The 19640-nt window shown below is 37.7% G+C and overlaps 2 protein-coding genes across 3 annotated transcripts in view; both read left to right on the top strand.

Annotated features, from left to right (window-relative positions):
• The window catches only part of tnpo1 (transportin 1), a 37365-nt gene extending 29796 nt beyond the window's left edge, over nt 1-7569 (top strand). Inside the window, exons 20-24 of the mRNA XM_036579959.1 lie at nt 1025-1100; nt 2241-2340; nt 2488-2562; nt 2923-3062; nt 4663-7569. Of these exons, the coding sequence (XP_036435852.1) occupies nt 1025-1100; nt 2241-2340; nt 2488-2562; nt 2923-3030 (359 nt within the window). The 3' untranslated portion in view covers nt 3031-3062; nt 4663-7569. The remainder of the gene's footprint in view (nt 1-1024; nt 1101-2240; nt 2341-2487; nt 2563-2922; nt 3063-4662) is intronic.
• A 2730-nt stretch (nt 7570-10299) lies between these two features.
• The window catches only part of fcho2 (FCH and mu domain containing endocytic adaptor 2), a 101484-nt gene continuing 92143 nt past the window's right edge, over nt 10300-19640 (top strand). The window contains exon 1 of one of the 2 annotated variants that reach the window (XM_036579956.1): nt 10300-10562. In XM_036579956.1, coding sequence (XP_036435849.1) covers nt 10530-10562 — 33 coding nt within the window. In that variant the 5' untranslated portion in view covers nt 10300-10529. The remainder of the gene's footprint in view (nt 10563-19640) is intronic. The other variant, XM_036579958.1, reaches the window with a different exon arrangement.

Genomic DNA, 19640 nt, shown 5'->3' with positions numbered 1-19640 from the left:
CAGGCTGGTAGAGTTTACACCCTGCACTTCACAAAGCGATGTACTCATTCAATTTGACATCCACACTTGGCAATCCTACATGGCTGACGCACCTCTTCATAAGCGTGTGAAGCCTTCGCCCTCAGTAAAGACTGGATTAAACAAAAATCAGTGTACTGATGAATATTACTACATTACTGTTAATGCACAGCACATTACTTTTAAGGTAAAATTTTGTCTTTAACAGTAAAAGTATAATAATTTTTACAGTCCTATTCCCTTCTATAATTTTTTTTGGGGGGGGGTGCCATGGATTAGTCTATCCTGCACTGAACTATGTTCTCTAATGAGCCAATCATCTGCTTTTTGCATGTCTCATTGGACTGTTCATAAATGCCTGTCTTTAATGAGAATGTTGCATAGTTTTGTGTCTCTTAAACTCAGGTCCTCCTCCTCTGTGCCTCTTAAAAGATCCCGGTGGAATCTAGTCCTCTCCATGTAGTTTGCTTGGTGTAATGTTTTTTCTTAGAAAAAAAAAGAACAAACAAAGAAAAGACATTTCTGTTCTATTTAAAGACTTTTGTGAGTTTAAGGGAGAAAATCTCAGAAAACAATTTTGATCACCAAGTGCACTCACTTTTTTCCATGTCTATATACGGAATTTAAAACAATACCATAAAAACAACAACAGCATGAAGTACAGGAATAACTCGGAAGTGTACATGACAAATGGTAATTTTTCTTGTCTAAACAAAAGTGGGAATGTTTATGTGGCAGACGCATTGTTTTCTAAGACGTCTCCCTTAAATGAGATGTTTCTTTTTAGAGTGTCATATTTTACATTTTACCCCTTAGTCTGGGGCTGTGAAGAGCACTAGTGAAATCTTGTGTTTATTCTCATACACAGATTCTGTTGAGTTCTGTTTCTGAGTTGTCTGTTTGTTTGTTTGTTTGTTTTTTCTTTTTTGTTTTCTCCTCCTCCCCTCCATTCGCTCATGTCTTGGTTGGCGTTTGGTGCTGTATAACCGTGATTGCGTTACCTTAGCAATAACAATTGGTCGTCTTGGTTACGTTTGTCCTCAAGAGGTGGCACCCATGCTACAGCAGTTTATAAGACCCTGGTGTGTATTATTCAATCTTTTATTTCATTCATTATCTCTATCTCTCTATCTTCTCTGTATCCCTCTCCATTCCCTCTCTCTCTCCCACTCTCATGCTCTAGAACCTTGTCCCAGTACTCTTAAAAAGCCTCCTCTTCCTGCTTCCGCATCCTGCTGAATCACAATTTGAAGACTGGTCCGAAATGCTAAAAACAAACTGTTTTAGAGCCGCTTCGGTGCACATGATCCTACATCTTCAAAAAAAAGAAAAAAGTAAAAACGAGATTTTAGGAGTCAGTTCAAGAGATTTGGGATAGGGCATCTATCTCCCTGTCCCTTTCTCTCTGTCTCTCTTCCCTCTGTCTTTCTCTCTGTCTCTTTTCTGTTCTGTACGATTCATTACCTGCCATGTGACTAACCCTGTCCTTCTAGGTCTTGTTGTTTAATTTGCCTCAGTAGCACCTTCATGTATTTCGTATTGATTTATTTTAGTTTTTACTTCTGTTGCTGTCTTTTATTGTTGCTAACGACTATCTGAATGCATGGGGTAATGTCACATGCTTGCTGATTATAGAGAACCCCTGAAAAGAAAGAAAAAGAAAAAAAGAAAAAAATGTCCCATGAGATATAGAGCCCTCTAGCTGCATGATGCTATCCTAAAAGCCTCTTTCAAACTCCTTGAAACAGAAATTGGCAGCATACAAGGTGCTTTTACATTTCTTTTTCTCCCAGAAACCTATTTGTACATGTAAAATGGTCAGTGAAGTTCAAGTAAAATACTATTATGGGACGTGACACAATGTACTTTCTCGTAATAGATCAGATGTGTAGCATATGGAATGTGGCAACTGACCTGGTCAGTTTCTTGAAGTATACTTTAAAAAGGGTTAAAAATGAAATCTGAAATAAACATATGGATGATAAACAGGAAATAAACAATGCACTTTAAAATATTTAGGCTAAATGTATGTTGTATACTGGCTTTAAAATTAAACAGTGCTTTATGGATATTTTACTCAGATCTTACAAACATTTCTTACAACTTCTGATCTTAAGGTGCTCTGAGGTGGTAGCCATGGTAATATACTCAGTGTACGTTTTCCAGTTTCAGAGTAACTGCATAGGTTTGTTGTTTGAAAACGGACTTTTCTCCTTCACTAGGTGCACCTCGCTACGCAATATAAGAGACAATGAGGAAAAAGACTCTGCCTTCAGGGGAATCTGCACCATGATCACAGTCAACCCTGGAGGTGTGGTGCAGGTGAGACGCTTTCATATTCAAGTATTTACAGCCGTATTCAATTTTTATTAAATTTGCGCTGTAATCGTTTCTGGAAAAATAAAAGGAAAACCAAGCGAGAAAGATCTATGAACTTTTGCCTCTTTGCTTTTATGATCTTGTTTCTAGGATTTTATCTTTTTCTGTGATGCCGTTGCATCATGGGTGAACCCTAAAGATGATCTACGAGACATGTTCTATAAGGTAAATATGTTTAATGTTTTATAGATTAAGCTTAAACTAGGATTAAATCAATGTTTAAATGTTCATACAGTTGCACCAAACTTTAAAACTAGTATAAAAATATTCAGGGTACATCAGTGTCATTTTAATCCTAGATTATTTTGACTATAATCCTAGATTCAATGTAATCATGTTGCTTTAAACTCAGAATTAAACTTTATTTAGGGATTCATTTTAAACTTTCAACTGAGGTGGTTTAAATGTACAATATTTGTAAAAATTGGCTGTTCTTTGCTTATAATCTTGTCTGATTCAGCTTGTAAATGGATCTGAAAGTGAGTTAAATGGTCATGCTGGATTATCATGTGTATTTTCTGTTAGATCTTACATGGGTTTAAGAATCAGGCTGGAGAAGAGAATTGGAGGCGTTTCTCCGACCAGTTCCCCTTGCCTCTTAAAGAGCGAATCGCAGCTTTCTATGGAGTCTAACCACTCCCGGAGAAACTGGCCTGTTGTAGGAGGTAAATGTCTTAAACTCAGTAACTTATTTTAATATCAGACTGCCTATACGTTCTCAATAATGATTTAGCAGTATTCTGACACTCACATGCTGATAAATTAAGTACCGTAACTAGTTTCCACTATATTGTCATGTTTCAGTTACATAACACATACATCACTATGCCTTTAGTAGTGAAAAGTAATGGTAATGAGAAATTAATAATCTAAAGCTATACTTCACTCATAAGAGCCACAAAATAGCAGTATAAAATATTACCTTACAGCATTTGTAATTGCTGTACTTATAATTTGTACTTATAATTTTCATGTAAAGAAATGGTTTAGATTAAATATATTACAATAAAACTTTAATACATAGTCATTTACATATATGTAACTGATTTAAATATGGTACTGCACAAAGGTCAGAGATTATTCATATTTCACTGTTGGGGGGGAAAAAACATATATTGAACAAAATAGAAAAAAAATAAAAAAAAATAGCAAGTTAAAGCTGTGCCCTCTCACCAAAAGCTGTTCTCAAAGATCTCACTGACATCATGTTCCCCTTCAAAGAGACACTGACATTCACACAAGTAACTATCCAAACTCACCTCAGCTGCTTTCAGATTTTCACAGGTGTATCTAAAATGACTGAAAGTGATACTTCTAAGGAGATTAGATATGAAATAATCCACTTGCAAAAGGAAGGAGAAAGTCAAAGGGAAATAAGTGAAAAACAGGACTTTGCAAAACTGAAGTTCAAAAAATTATTAAAAGATATAAAGATGATAAGACTCCTAATGACCGTGCAAGATAGACCACCAAAACTGCCCCATCAGACAAACAGTGCTTAAAGCTTTCAGAGAGGAGAGAGAGGACAAAATCAGGCTCCACTCTTTCTTTAGATCTGAAAAAAATCCACAGGTGTTTCTGTTCATCCTTCCACTGTGAGAAGATATCTCAACACTATGAGTCTGAAAGGATGTGTAGCTGTCAAAAAGCTGTTACTGAGAAAAGGAAACAGACAAAAAAATGTGCTAGAACACCAAAAGTAGACATTTAAGATGTGGATGAAGGTGATGAGTCAATTTGAGAAATTTGTATTTGGGATTACTTGGATTATGAAAATCAGAAAATGCAACTAACTTCTAAGACTGAATTTTGAAGGTGTGGAAAATGATCCTTGCAGATTTCTTTAAAAAACTGAAAGCAAAGTCTCTGAAAAGAATATAAAGGCAAAGTCTGGACAGAAAAACATGATACTATATTTAGTTATTGAGGCTTCTGTGTTATTTTCTGTTAAATAGTGTTTTATGTTTTTATGCTGAAGAAAAACTTGTACTTAATGGTATTTTGACTGGATTTTAAATAAATGAAAGGGTGGTCTCTGACTTTTGCACAGTACTGTAAATTGATAATTGAATTATAATTAATTCATAATTACACTATTTTGATAAGAGTATTTTATATATATGAATATTAAATAAATATATATGAATTATGTTTCTCATTGCACATTATTCTTTATGCTTTGTACGTAATAAAAAATTCAGATGCATGTTTGGCTGAAAATTTCACTAAAGAGACCTAAGTGTTATCTTCTCTACTTTGCTTTAGGTGACTGTGGGGGGAAAAAAAGCACGGGAGCCTCAAATCCCCAGGGAACATGTTGCCCTTTATGGGGGGGGAGGGTGGTGTGGCTGGGGTGGGGTGTGTGGACCCCTAAATCCCTCTAGATGGGGTGGGAGGGAGTTGTTTGCTGTGGCAATCCACTCAAGAAAAAAGCAACATCAAGAAAGAAAACCTTTAAATGCCCAGCCAACTGAACTAGAGAGGAAAATATTACTGTTCATTTTTCATTCATCTAAAACCTAGACGAGGAAATCATGGGGATAAAAAAGAACATGTTTATGTCTCGACTGAATTTAGGAAAATGCCAGATTCTGTCTGCAGAGAAAGTATCTTTCTGGATCAAACCACACAATACTGGATCAAGCCGTACTGGATCAGGTGGAAGTTCTAGACAGGATGGTCCCGGTAGGTACAGGACTGCACATGGGGTGTTACAAGGTATAACTTCACTTCATGAAAATGCAGTGAAGTCAATGCTTTTTTTGCACTGCACAGCAGTAGATGGAACACTGTTGAAGTAAATGATGAAAACTTACCGAGTTTAAAGGTATAATGTCTAAAAATTAGATGACTGCTTCATAACGTAAGAGTAGAAAATGAGGGTCCAAAAAACCATTTGTAATGAGTACGTAAGTGCTTTTTTGTGATTTTAACAAGTGATTTGTCTTAAAATATTCATTACCGTAAGCATGCATAAGGTGAAGCGAAAGGATATATTGGGGTACATCACAGCACAGTGACTTACTGCATTTGAGTAGTGGTTTTAAACCTCCCTGTGCAAAGGTATCAGACTCATCTCCTGTTGCTTTTCTTTTTCCATGTGAATTTGTGATCATGGTCTCTGATCTCAGTTAGAAGGTTTGTCATTGATTGATAAATCCAAGAAATGTTATTTTTTTGACATCTTCCAGTGTACTTGTTTTTTTTGCTTAGTTTACAGAGAGCATGATTTTGGAAATGCTTGTGATGACATTTTTGACTGACTAGAATAAGAAGGGTACTTAAGTGTTTGATTCATGCATGTTGGTGGCCCTATTAGCAATTTACGTTGCTGCCTCCTGATCCCCTCTTGATGAATTACTGCAACATCATTTGCATTTTTGCTTCCTCTTTAGCATCACCTCCCAGTTGAAGTTAACAGGAAAAGTTGTCTCAATTCAAAACTACTTTTTTGTTTGTCAGTGTTTTTTGCATACAGTGTTGCAAGTCTTCAAATTGCCTGAACGTATTCCAGGAAATAAAGATGGCATTTACTTTGGAAAATGACTATCTGAAACCAATTATAGTCTTTAGAGTATCAGATGAAAATTAAATTGAAATAAGTAAGTTGGAATGGCTCTGCAGGTCAGACCTATTGACACAGAACTTCTTATTTTAGCAATCTTCAGTACTTGGAAGTCCATGTACTATAGGAACGCTTTGCTTTTAGTAAGCTACTAAAAGATCCTTTTTTAAATGTAAATGCAGCTGTTCATAGGAGCAAAGCTATGGCCCATGAAATTAGCTAAGTACAGTAGGAATAGAAAGTGTTTAGTAAAGATTAGTATTAAGATTACTGTAGAGTAATTCTATATTCATAATGACTGAAGAAAGCAACCTGTTTCAAGTGCCATCTGAACTCCATGGGATATTATCAGGCTTTTTCGACTTTGTGATTTACTAAATGTTTGTTCAGTAGCTGTGTTTAAAATTGTTGAAAGTTTGTCTGTCACATTCCAGCTGTTTCAACCTGTCGGCAGATTGAAAGGCTCGGCTTTCTTCGGTGGTACCGCTTCTGTCACACTGAAAATGTAAAAAACCGAATGCTGTTAGTGTCGTCTTAAATACATGAACGCTGCTATGTGATGTTTTCTACTTGAATATTTTATGTTGTAGAGTCCTCAGGAGGTGTGTTTATCATTGTATTGTGTTTAAATTTGTTTTATTTTATTTGTTTTTCTTTTCTTCTTTTAGATACCTTTTTTCCCCATCCAGTTCCCCCTATATAGCATTATGAGTAACACAGCAACAAGAAAATGAAAATACTTTCTGGCCTGGTTTCCCAAAGGCCCTGTCCTAGAAAGATCGTCATAAGATGGTAGATTGAGTATTGAACACTTCACCCTATCAGCAAGGATTATCTTAACACTACAGTACAAAAACCCAGGCACTGATTTGATTACTTAATAGCCCAATATTTCCCAACTGAAAAAAAGAAAAAAAAGAAGTTTTGCAGTATTGGGGGGAAAAAGGAAATCAAAGACAGATAAGATTTTTAAAAGTGGAATGTGTGTTATATGTAGCTTTATCCACTTCACTGTTAAGAACTTCAGAGCTGTTATTATGAAATAACAGGGTGGGAGAAAAAGTGGCACAATTGTATGTGTATAGTAGCAGCTTATGCTAATGACATTTAAGTGCAGTATTTACTGTGATGCCTTGAAATTACACTTGATACTTTCGGGGGAAATCCGTACTGCTAGGAGACTGCTTGCTTGGAGATATTGCACAATCTTAAATACAGTAGTTTTTCTTTTTTTTAAGTACTATTTAAAAATTGTCACTTTAGCACTGCAACAACTACTGTATTATGTTATGTTAGGGGAGATCATAGTTAGGAAATTATGTAATAACTATGTAAATCCTTTTTGCTCATGAGCTACCATTGCTGTTATGGAAGAACTTTCATTTATTGGTTATTTTTTGTTTGTTTGGCAAGCTGCTCAATTTTAGAGATGGAACTATGTGAAGGTAATCATTTCTTTTGGGGCCACCAAATATTTTGGAACATGCAAAGAATCTATATTGTTGTAATTTTGTAATGACATTTGTATGACCTTGTGATGGACGTGAGTTTGTATCTCTGCTTGGATCTGTACATTGTTGAAAATAAACTGTTTTCATAAACTGGTATATACTTGTCATGCACATATTTTGCATGTACTTTGCGGTAAGCGTGGTTAGATCATCGGCCCAAATGTCAGGGCATATTTGTATAAGTGTAGAATTAATTTGATGTGAGTGGTAGACGGTAAGCAGATTGTTGTATTAGAAGAACCATAAAACCAGTGTTGGAACCAGGCCAGCCACAATCAGGACATTTTAGCTGACGATTGATTGTCGTACAATCTTAAAGATTGTGCTTTAAGCGTTCTTTAGTAAAGAAAATGGTTCTATATAGAACCATGAACACGCAAAAGAACCCTTTGCATGATTAAAGGGCTCTTTGCATCATGAAAGCGTTCTTCAGCCTGATGGCAAATGTGCTGTAGATGGTTCTATTTTTGAAAATGGTTCTATACAGCACCCAAAAGGGTTCTTCTATTGTTACGGTGTCAAACTTGTAACAATAGAAGAACCCTTTGGGTGCAATATAGAACCGTTTTCAAAAAGGTTGTACATAGAACCGTATATATCACATTCCTGCACATTTTCTATCAATCCAAAGAACCCTTTCATGATGCAAAGAACCCTTTAATCACGCAAAGAGTTTTTTGAGTGTTCATGGTTCTATACAGAACCAAAATATATATATTTTTTTTCACTAAAGAACCCTTGAAGCACCATCTTTTTAAAGAGTGTATAAATAACTGCAGTTAATATTCAATTGTCTGACTTCATGCAACTAATAAGTACTAAAAGTCAAAAGCAGCTAAATTAGCATCTTGCTTGTTTAGCTCTTTACAGCCAACAAGAGTGATGCACTGCACTGTACTGTACGTAAGGATTGTCTTGCAGTAACAGTGATGACCAAAGCTTACATTTTTCTCCTAAGACTGAAAATGTGAGCGAAAAATTAAAAATTAGCATTAGTTATACTAGCCATCAAATGAACAAACATTCCTCATAATGCAAACAGTTAAAAGGCTACAGTTTGAAGTTCATTTATTTGGCTCAAGCCTACTAATGACAATGCCTCCGGCTCACAATATGCATTATGTTACAATAGGATTGTGGAAAATAATTGCAGATTACATAATTGCAATTATCTCAAACAATTGTGATTGGCTGATTATGTAATAATTTTGACAAGCCAAGTTGGAACTATTAATGGTAGTTTTTTTTCCTTCTCACGTCTGCAGTTTCGCTTGTGTAAAGTCTGAAACATTACAGTCCTTGACCGGATTTGCTTGCAGACCTTTTAAGTATAATGTCTCTTAATAGGGTTTACCAAACGCAAACATAACCAACATATTAAATCAAGTTTGCTCAAAGTTTTTCAGGAACAAAATAACCTCTTTTATTATAATGTCATCAATGACTAGAGTTACTAAATGTGTTATGGCTGATTCCACAAAGGCGGTGCCAGTTGTGTCCCACTGACATTACATTTTAAATATTTATGTATCAGTACAAGACATTTTAAACATAAGCGTTCTGCACGGCAACATCCTTGTTTTGGATAAATAATTGAAAACATTAATAAAATGGCACTTTTTTTTACCTGCCCCAGCACTTTAAACACACAATCTTAAAATATAATCATTTCAATACTTCAAAAATCTTATTTTTTGCATTAATATTTGAATCCATTTAACATTTGATGCTTGAAACATCCTTTTTCATGAGTCGTCCATTATGAGTCATAAAAAATGTTTTGAAAAATGTGTTGCCCTCAACCCTATTAGCTGAACACATTTACTTCTATTAAATATCTGGAATATTCCATAACACTAAACTGCATCATCCAAACTCCCTGAAGATAATGGGAGGAGAAAAAAAAGAAAGTTTCTCATTCCTGTTTCTTTTTTGTTCATATTATTGCGAGGTCACTTCGAAAGTTCAGTCCTGTTACTCAAATTATAGACCTTGTGCCAATTATGTCCTTGTGCCATTAGCGCATATTATTTATGACGCAAAAATCAAGTATTGTTCCTGAAATGGGCAAACACGTTTTTGGAGAGTTTAATGCATGTTTTCCTGGATTTATTGTTGAAAAGAAACACTTGGAATGACTTTGTTTACATGTTAAAGGGGAACTCTGGCAATTTTTCAAAGTTCTGCATAATTAAATGGTTAACATGTCAACAAAATCACTTGGAGAGGTTTGGTGTGAAATGCTCCATTCCAGAGAAACTTACCGAGTCAGAATTCTTCATAGTGGTGGTGATAGGAACCAGACATCTGAGGAGTTTAACACCACTAAAAGCTCCCTCACAGAAGGTTAATATATGAAATACAATGCCTGATGCCTGAGACATTGTTTTACAGTAGTTTGTGGTCTAAAATGTATTTTTCTCAGTTTATTTTAATCTGGTCATGGTGGAGGGATACATGAAAGGTGTTCTTAGGCAAAATAGTTCCCAAAGAAACTTATTTTTTCAGATTTTCCACAATTTTACCATCATCAGTATGACATAAAACAACACAGAAGATGCGTGTAGGTTCACTGGTGGCTCTATTTGTGTTGGAAACATCTGGACTCCTGGTTCCTCTCAGCACTACTATAAAGAAATCAGTGAGTTTCTCTACAAATGAACCATCTCACTTCAAACCACTCTGACTGACCTTTATATTTCAACCACTCAATTATACATACATTTTGAAAAATCAGAAAATTAGCTAAGGGGTTGTTAGGGGTCTTCTGGACCCACCGCTGGGGACGCTGTTTCTCCTTCAATGAGCGAGCACACTGAAGCAGAGCCGCTGACGGACTGTAGAGCAGAGAAGTGAGCTCCGCCGGTGGAGGAGGTGGAGTCTCAGGATCAGAGGGAGGAAAAAACGAGCAGAAACGAAGGGGAGGAAAAAAAGAGAAAAAGCCGCAGACACAACAAAACCGGGGGGAGGACGGCGGATTAAGTGCGTCAATTGAAACTGAAATTCAATTAAGGTGAAGGAGACGAGCGGCCGTAAAGAGAAGGGAGGACATCAAGATGATAACGCCTTATTTCCTGGAAAATTTCTGGGTAAGGTTGTTGCTGGTTTCTCTCTCCGTGTTTGTTGTATTTTTGTTAGCCGGGTCCAAAGCCACTTGTTCGGTTCACGTCCCTCCCTCTCTGTAAGAAAAGCTCAACAGGGGCTTTATTTCTTGGCCGGTTTGTGTGTTTGCTTCTCAGCGCGTCTTGTAGAAAGCTTACCGGTAAAACACGGTTGAGGGGAAACACGGTGTGCACTGTTGCCCCGTTGCCCCTGCCGCTAATGTCGGCAAGCGCCTTCTCCGCCAGCCCGGGGATTGGGCCTCCGAGAGCTAACGACTCACACCAGCGGCCAACTGGAGACCACCTCCCTGCGATGTGATTGGCTTCGAGCGACTGTCCTGGAATGTTGATGGTCCTGTTCGGGAAGCTGATTGGATGTTGTCGCTGTCATTCGCCGAGTATTTTTTTTTTCTCGTCGTTTTCTTCCGTGATTAAGTTCGAGTGAGAGACCAGAATATCTCGGAACATTAGCTAGTTTAACTGTGAGCGAGGACTTTATTCGCCATTCACGCTTTTCTTTGGCGTGTAAACACTAAATTCTCCTCTGACAGGCTTGTGTGTGTGCAGCTTTGGCCAGGCGACGTTCCTGTCAGCTATCACTGGCTTTCTGCTAACCTGCAATGTGAGCTAATGTCCAGATGTTGTACTTGAGACTGAGAATAAACGAGCAGTGTAGGTGTTTCAGCCCACTAGACCTCTCAGCTAAAAACAGGTTTTGGTTAAAGGAAAAATTCCACCAACTATTTCAAGATTTCTCAGTCACTGAGATGTAAACAGTCATTCAGAGTGATTTGATGCGAAGTGGTGTACTGCAGAGAAACGTACAGACTCACGTTTCTTAGCACTGCTGGTGATAGGAACCAGAGGTCACCATGTCTACAGTGCAAATGTAGCCGTGTTTTTTTACTATCCAGACTGGCCAGTAAACCCCTATGTGTCTTTTAAGTTGAAATGCAAGGCAGTGTGACAGTATTTATTGTTATTGTGATAAATGACATCACAGTTTGTCACTATCCGCTAGTCTGAGCATGTCGCGGATATTGTCAGTACCTAAAAATCAGTTCTGAGCTGCATGTTTGATTAGAAAGAGAGCATGCTTAGTCCTGTTTATTTGAATTTAGTACAGAAATGTTGAATAGAAGTACTTGGATTCATAATTTTTGATAGTATTTTTAAAATGTGGCACTGCTTTGTCTGTTCTAACTCATCAGATGTTAATATCGTGAGACATTGCATAAAAAAAACTTCCTGAAGTATCATGATATTACATTTTGCCATCGCCCACCTCTAATCCTGATATTGTTTTGTCCTGCAACACCATGTCATTTACCTCTCTGTCAGAGGTAGTTTTAGGCCAAAGACTTCTCACAAAATGATTGTAAAAAGGTTAGGCAGTGTATTTATAACCATTTCATACAGTAACTTTCTGTGAGGTAGCTTTGTGGGAGTAAAGCTTCAGACTTCTGGTTTCTGTGAGCAATTTTGACTTGTGCCATATCAGCGGTCTCTGAAAGACTTTGTTTACATCTTGACAGTGAAGTTAAAAAATAAAAATTGTGTAATTCACCTTTAAAACCCCCAAGTATACTGTGTACAATGTCACTTTCTTCCCTTCCTTGCCTTCTAGAGAAATGTTTTCATAAGCTCCTTGTTGGAATTCGTACACATTATTATCTTTGTATTTTCCAGCTATGTTGCTCAATTCCTTTTGACAGCCTCTTACTGGAAGTGTTCGCCGGTACATGAACATAATTCTGGTCAGCTGGTTCATATGCCTTTGGTTGGAGTGTAGATGCATGATATAGTTTTATGTGAGAGCGAAGTGAAAAGGTTAACATTAGACGTGTACGTGTGCATGGTGGCTTGTGGTAATGGTAGAGTCTGTAAATGCAGCAGATGTTAGCCATGTGTTGGAGGAAGTGGGTTTCGTTAGCAAAGTTTCATAGTCGACCTCTGCACTGATCATAGTCTTATCACAGGACATTGTGTGTATTCGCTACACTAGGATTCTCCTTCTTTCTTGTAATGTTGTCTATGTTTGTAACCGTGACATAACCAGCAAAAATACGTATTTATACAAGACTAGACAGAAAATTTCACCAGGACACGCAGTGTTTTGGATATGAGGAGAATAAGGAGAAGAGAATTTGTACTTATAAAAAGCTGCATTATGTAAGTTGTAGGGATTTGGAGACCTCTCTGGTGGAAATGTGTAATTGCATGCAATGTGCAGGAAAAAAAAACTTTTTGTAACATCAATTGTGCTTCGGATCCCCTCCCCTGGAGGATGAATCTGATGATAGCGAGTGTGTTGAAAGTATTCAAAGAGAATGACTGTTGTCATCGTATCTTAATTAGTATAATGTTGATTTGTGCATTTAATACCTAAACATTGAGCTGGACCTTTTTTTTTTAACCTTTGCATGCTGTTAATACGCCAAGACATGTAACATATATGGGCCCACAATACAGGTTCTTACTCTTACAGCTTGCATGTTTTAATCAGGATTAATCAGATAACTTATATTAATTACACACTAACAAATCTTTAATAATCATTTTTTATTAAAATATGCTTTATTAGCATATTTTAAAACTAACAGAAATGGTAAGTCTAGCGGTCAAGAGGTTTTAACTAGTGATGGCATGATACCATTTTTTTCTTTTCTGATACTGAAACCTTGAGTATCGGCCGATATGGATCCGATAGTTTTCCTTAAGGGCTACTAAGCTTTTAAAATGAGCTGTTTTTAATTGAAGCACTTAAGCACTTGAGCATCTAAAAATAGGCTACCACTCAAATACTTTACTACCCCATAGAAAGATATCCATTGCTAACATCACCCCTTTTAATGGAAGTGCTCAACCAAACATTGCCGTTGGTGTTTCCACTTGTTGAACTAGGCAATATAATTGTTTGGCAAGGCTTTCACTGATGTCTGGATCCAGTGACCACTGGATAACATTCAAGGCAGCAAAAGACAATAAGATGGGGGAAGCTAGATGTGTGGGGTTTAGAACCGTGGGGTAATGGACCTCAATCAGCTCTTTGTGTGGAAGGACTCGTTAGGACAGCGACGGCTATGATCAGCTGTGTGATTGTAATGCAAGACACATGCGAATACGCACACGAGTTCAGTCTTTTCCAGAGCTGCGCAGCCTTCCTGCTCTTTGACACGCTCGCTTTTATTCACGCTTTCTATGTCTTTCACACACCTGCCTTATACAAATGTACAAATTATGCAGGGTGCGATTTACGGGAGGTTTTTGGGGTCAGGAGTCAAACCCCCTCATTCAGATTTTATTCCCACTCCCAAAGTCAGAAAAGGTTGGTAAGGGATCTTAAATTACATGTAATAAGTAATGGTGTAATGGTTAGTCAGAGAACCAAATCATGTATAAAACAGTTTTAATCAGCTCTGCAGTGGACTACGCTGTTTCTTCATTGTTGACCCTGTCTGAGGCTTTATTCCCTCATTTAAAATTCATTTATTCTGAAGAGAGAAGCTGAATATCTTGGCAAAGCTTTGCTGAGGTTTAGACTGTTAGCTTTCTTCTGTAATTTAACTGGAACTGTGCTCACTGTCCTATTAATTCATTTGCCATACCAGTTGACTTGTACGGTTTAGGTCAGCGATTATCAAACCTGACGCCGCAGAAAAATCTCAAATGTTGTATCCCTACTTAGTAAGTTTTAATTTTGTCAGTGTATGAAATCTGTTTATGCCATATATTAAAGTGGTCGATGTTATTAAACGCTATTTAAATGAAAGACTTGCCAGTCACTATTCGCGGCCAAGCCATGTCTGAAATGTCATAGAACTGGGCCATGTCTATGTGTGCAAGTCAGTGATAGGTTACAAAATGGACAGGGTTCTGGTCAGACCTGGTGCTTGTTCTTTAAGTGAAAGTGGGGAAGCAGGAGGACAGTTGCAGTGGAGTGACACCTGCTATCCACATAGGGGGCCTTAGACTAAAAAGGGTTAAGAACTGCTGGTTTGAGTTACTTGTGTAGAGTGTTGCTCAAATATATGACACTGGCTGTCCGCTGGTTGTCTGTCTCATGATTTCTTGGTTAGCCAGATTGCTTTGATCTATCCCAGGATTGTCTGTCTCATGACCGTGGATGTTTACTGGGATACATCGCCATGACAACTTATGCTGCATGACTACCCTGCTCCAAAGCAGATTAAGTACAGGATTAATGATAGTAAACAGTTCTTGGACCAGTTGGTACAGGCTTCTGACCAACCAGAGGTGACCTTCTGGTGGATATGGACCCTTTGGTCCTTTTCACGTCACTTCTTTTTCTTAATCACCAGCTATTTATTTTCACGTAGTATGAAGATTAGGGGTGGGAATGGTAGTTTCAAAGCAAAGTATTTGTAATGATCCATAATGAATTTACTTCCAATATCTTGTATTAATAAATCAAATGGAAGTGATGTGGCAAGTGAACTAGAAGGCTCTCATTCACTGCCTTTGGAGCACATGAGACGCTGCTGCCACTCATCTGCAATAAAATGCGCAGTTACAGTGAAATAAGACCCAGTGGTAATGGATGACCATGCAGCACGTTATAGCCGTCCTACCCGTTTTTAGTGACTTTATAACTTTGGTTTTGCTCTCGTTGTAGAGAAAGAGGTGGGGGGGGTTGCTGTGTCAGTGAAATATCTTCGAGATGGGGCGTGTGCAACATTTGCGCGAAAGCCCTGTTTCGCAACCACTGAGAATTGCTGTGCAGACTGCAGGTCACGTAACAACGATGCGTTATTCGCATTTATAAGCAGCGCAGTTGATTTCCTGGCAAGTTAAATCTGCAATGAGAGACTGTCAAACAGTAAAAAGTCGCAAAGATGAAGTCGCTTCTCTTCCGAATTTTCTCGTTCCACCTTAAATTGTGCCGCATTTACATTCGGCGCCTCAGTCAGAATTTAAGGTGGAACGGGAAAATTCGAACAAGAACCTGGAGAGTAAGGAGCGACTTCAGCCTTGTAAGACAGCCGAATGTTGAGAGACATTTTACAAGAAACTGCTCTAGTTTTGAGGAAAAGTTTTCTGGCGGAACTGGGAGGAAAGCGGCTATAGCTAACAGTCACTTTGGCTATTTCTTAAAAGCAGGATTCTTCAGTTAGCCTGACTAGCCTAGACAATAATTTCGACACGTTACTCTGTATTGACTCAGCATACATTTATGATAGAAACCAACAGCCAGAAGCTAGGATATTGTTTTAAACCCAAAGGTACACCTCTCCAGTGACGTGCCTATTGGACAGTCCTCCCCTTTTGGCTTAAGATTGAAGGTTTACTGAGAACTGTTGGAAATCTGTGAATGTGTTTTATCATTATCTTTCACGGGAACCTGGTTGCCTGTTCAGCACACGGTGCAGTGTTGAGATACATGTGTCTGTGCGTGTATGCGTTTTGTTGTGGTTTTATTTTGATTCTGCTGCTTTTTTTTTCTGCCTCACCTGGGATCATCTCCCATCATATCCTTTTATTTGCAACCTCGTAATTTCAGTAAACAGCCCTGTCTGTGTTTTTGTATCTGTAGGTTTGCATTAAAATAGAAACAGAAGCGTCTGAAGAGGGACGGAAAAAAGGTTTCTATTTACACAAGATGGAAAATGCTGATCAGTCAAAACTGCCAAGTATTTACCTCCAGGAAGGCTGCCATGACATTGCTTCGCAATTTCCATTCAAGACTCATCTACTTGCCCTCTGTCTGTTTTCCTCTCTCTTTTACTGGCACACAGGTTCTCATACCCCGACCACACTACAGAGATGAGTGAGAGTGACTCCAAAATGAGACCTGCCGCTTACCACAACAAAAGAACGCGTTAAGGAAACCTTATTTCCCTGTTGCCCGCAGACAAAAACATGACATGACACCGCACCACACCACAAGCCATTTCCTGCTATACTGAAGGCTTTATTCGCATGACTTCTTGACCTTTGCATATGTCTTACATTCTCCCGTCCCTGTGCTTTTTACTCTTATGTGAATAGTATGGGGCTGGGGGGCAGCAGTTGTGATCTCTCGTGATCAGACTCTCCTGGCAATAGGGCTGACGCTTAGACAGTTGTGCCAACTATATAAGATGAAACAGGAGGGAACTGAGAAAAGCGTATTGTGACTGTTTACCACCACCCCTAAGTTAGGTTATAGGCTGTTGTATTCAAAAGTTTGGGAGCACCTGGTCAAATTCTGTATTTTGTTGATTTTGTTGGGAAAATATGTCCACATCCCCTGGGGAGAACCATGCAAAAGATATGGCTCATTTTTTATTTTATGTTTCAAACATAAATTCAGCACTACAATTTGCAGAAAAATGTCATTTGTTAAGATTGTAAGGAAAAATGGAGATGCACATTGGGTTGACCCAGCTCTAAGATGTTAGGTAAGATAAAAAAAAATAAATAAAAAAATCAAACAGAGCTCATTAGCGGATCAGACATGGGCCCATGCTTGTCAGTATTTAACGCTGATTGCGTCTTGAAGGTGTTGCCAGATGGGTGGGAATCACTGACATACTTGAGTCATTGAACATGCTTCATAGATGCGTTGTTAACTGGTTATTGCTCCTAACACCATGCAGTGGAATATCCTGGCAGTATGAGTGGTTCAGTGCTCACATCAGTTTGTTGTGTGCAAAGTCACGTTTTTCCCGTCACTTCTGCGTTTTAATTTAAATAAAAGATCAGGAATTTGTTGCAAATATCTGTTGAAAAGTGAAATGTTGCTGCTGTTATATGAGTGACACATCTAGAAATAGTTTTTAAGGTGATAATTGGTTAGAGCTGATGATGAGAGTGGCTATTTGAATATACGGGTATGTGGACTGTTCTTAGTATTCATAAGTACCATTAAGATTAGTTTTACATTGGGAGGTGGGGTTATGTAACTTTATCTGCGTTTCTCAGCAATTTAGTCCCAACTAAATCAGACACATCATTATTTAAAAAAATAAAAGTTATATTAATTCTGTGCAGATTGACATGTCTGTAAATATTTCATCTCATGCATCACAATATTTCATTTTTGTGAGGTTTGATAAGTTTGAACAGATAAAGTCTCAGTAGTCCCACAGTTAAAAAAAAAAATATTGTCAGAAAACAGTAAAAATTGTCATTTTTATTAAACGTTTCACATTCTGTGCTGCCCTGAATCCAGTTATACAGGCCTAATAATGCTCTCTTTGTATTGAAACATTCAGTTGGCCAGTGCTCTTTAAGGAGTGACTGTATCCACAATGTCAACATTGTAATGTATTATGATGCAGTTTATCATGATAAGAATAAATATTGTCTTATTGCCCGGCCCTATTTTGAGCCAGCTTAAATAGCTTGACAAAATAACTTAACAGTGAAAAAGTGAGATACAGAAAATAAATAAATAAATAAATAAAAATTAAATAAATCTAAAAAGAATTGGGTAGAATTCCTGTTTACAGTAAGCAGTTAGCAAGTGAGAGCTTATGCAAACTGTTCATTCATTCAAAGCACACCTAAGAAATGTATTGGATGAACTTCATTCATCAACTTGACCATTGATATGACAAAGATATAGCATAGTACTTGTATTTATTAAATGATGCTGACTGGTTTTTAGAAGCTCTAATCTTGGCCCTTCTTGGTTGTTACATACAAAGGTGGTGCATCTGTCTGGCAGATGTCCTCAACAGAGAGAATCTGTCTAAAAGGGACTTGCGTTCAAAAGGTCACTTGAGTGTCCCTGATTTGCAGTGAATGGGATTGAGCTGAACTTTGACCCTTTTATTGTCTTTTTGTTTTCCCCTTGCCATTCATTGTTGATTGACCAGAAAAAAATGCACTTCGAGTTGCGATGTCAACTCTAAGACCAGCCATTAGAAACAGCTGTTTTTATTATTTTTTTATTTTGTTCTCAGTAAGGAACTGGTCCTCTGTCTTTAATTTTGATTAGGCCTAGTTACTTGTAGGTTTTATAGGATTTTTTTTTTTTGAACGAAGTGTTTTTGTGGCATCTGTTTTGGGTCCTCAGTTACCACAGACAGCAATTTTGATTTAAACTTGATTTAATGTTGAATTATATAAATGTGTATTTTAAACATTCAGCAACTGCCTAATGGCTTCTGTTGTAAGTAGTTTTTGATTCAAAAGGTGTTCAGTTCTTTTCTAAGTACAAGGAAACGTGTCAAACTTATCACCTGTGGTGGTTGAAGGTATGGTTTGAAAGCGGAAGATAGAGATAAGATTGAAAACCAGTGGAATATTCCTTTAATGCCACATCCAGGGCTGCTATAGTTCACCTACAGCAATCACAGATTCAGACCGAAACGTTCCTTTGTGAAGACCTGCTGTGTAAACCTGAGTAAATTTGAAACCTGTGGTAGAGGTTGATAATCTACATTATGGAAAAAACTAATAGTTTTGCGTCATTTGGTTGGGTTGTTGAATTGCTTTTATTTAGTGTTTTGTTTCATGATAGACGCATGCTTCGAAGAGAGCATAGTTTGTGTTCTTGATATATAGCAGAGGTTTGCTGTCTGAAAGGGTTTGCACAACATCTGTTTATTTGGTGCATTATAGCTTTTGATATTCGTTGCGTTTACATAGATTTTCTGCTGTGATCAGGTTTTGCAAGGTAGACCAAATAACCTGAAAATGAGATCCTGACACTGATATTGTGCCCTCTCTGTAGCTCTTTGTAATACTAGTCTATTTACCTAAAGAATCTTGGCTGCTGCTTCTGCTTTTCCGCATAACTGCAAGATGAGTGTAACGATGACAGCTACAGCACGGAAGTTTAACATTTCAACTGATCCTTCTAGTTGCAGTAATACATAAAGTGGGACACATAATTTTAATTGCTTTTTTTTGAGTTGTGATTCCAGCCACTGCAAAGGGGCTGCAAAATGCCACTGTCATCTTCGACCGAGTCCTTTCTCCAACTAGGCTAGCGGCATAGCCTAATGTGGCGTAGTGCATATTATATAGAATTAAAGGGGCTGTCAGCTTCACTGTGGATATTAAAAACATCTTAGTGGTACTTAAGATATGCACCTTAATGATCATTAACGTCAA

Source organism: Colossoma macropomum, unplaced genomic scaffold (genome assembly GCF_904425465.1).
Source record: "Colossoma macropomum unplaced genomic scaffold, Colossoma_macropomum, whole genome shotgun sequence".
Classification (NCBI taxonomy): domain Eukaryota; kingdom Metazoa; phylum Chordata; class Actinopteri; order Characiformes; family Serrasalmidae; genus Colossoma; species Colossoma macropomum.
Note: the sequence above shows the minus strand (reverse complement) of the source record. Positions and strands in the feature narration are given on the sequence as shown.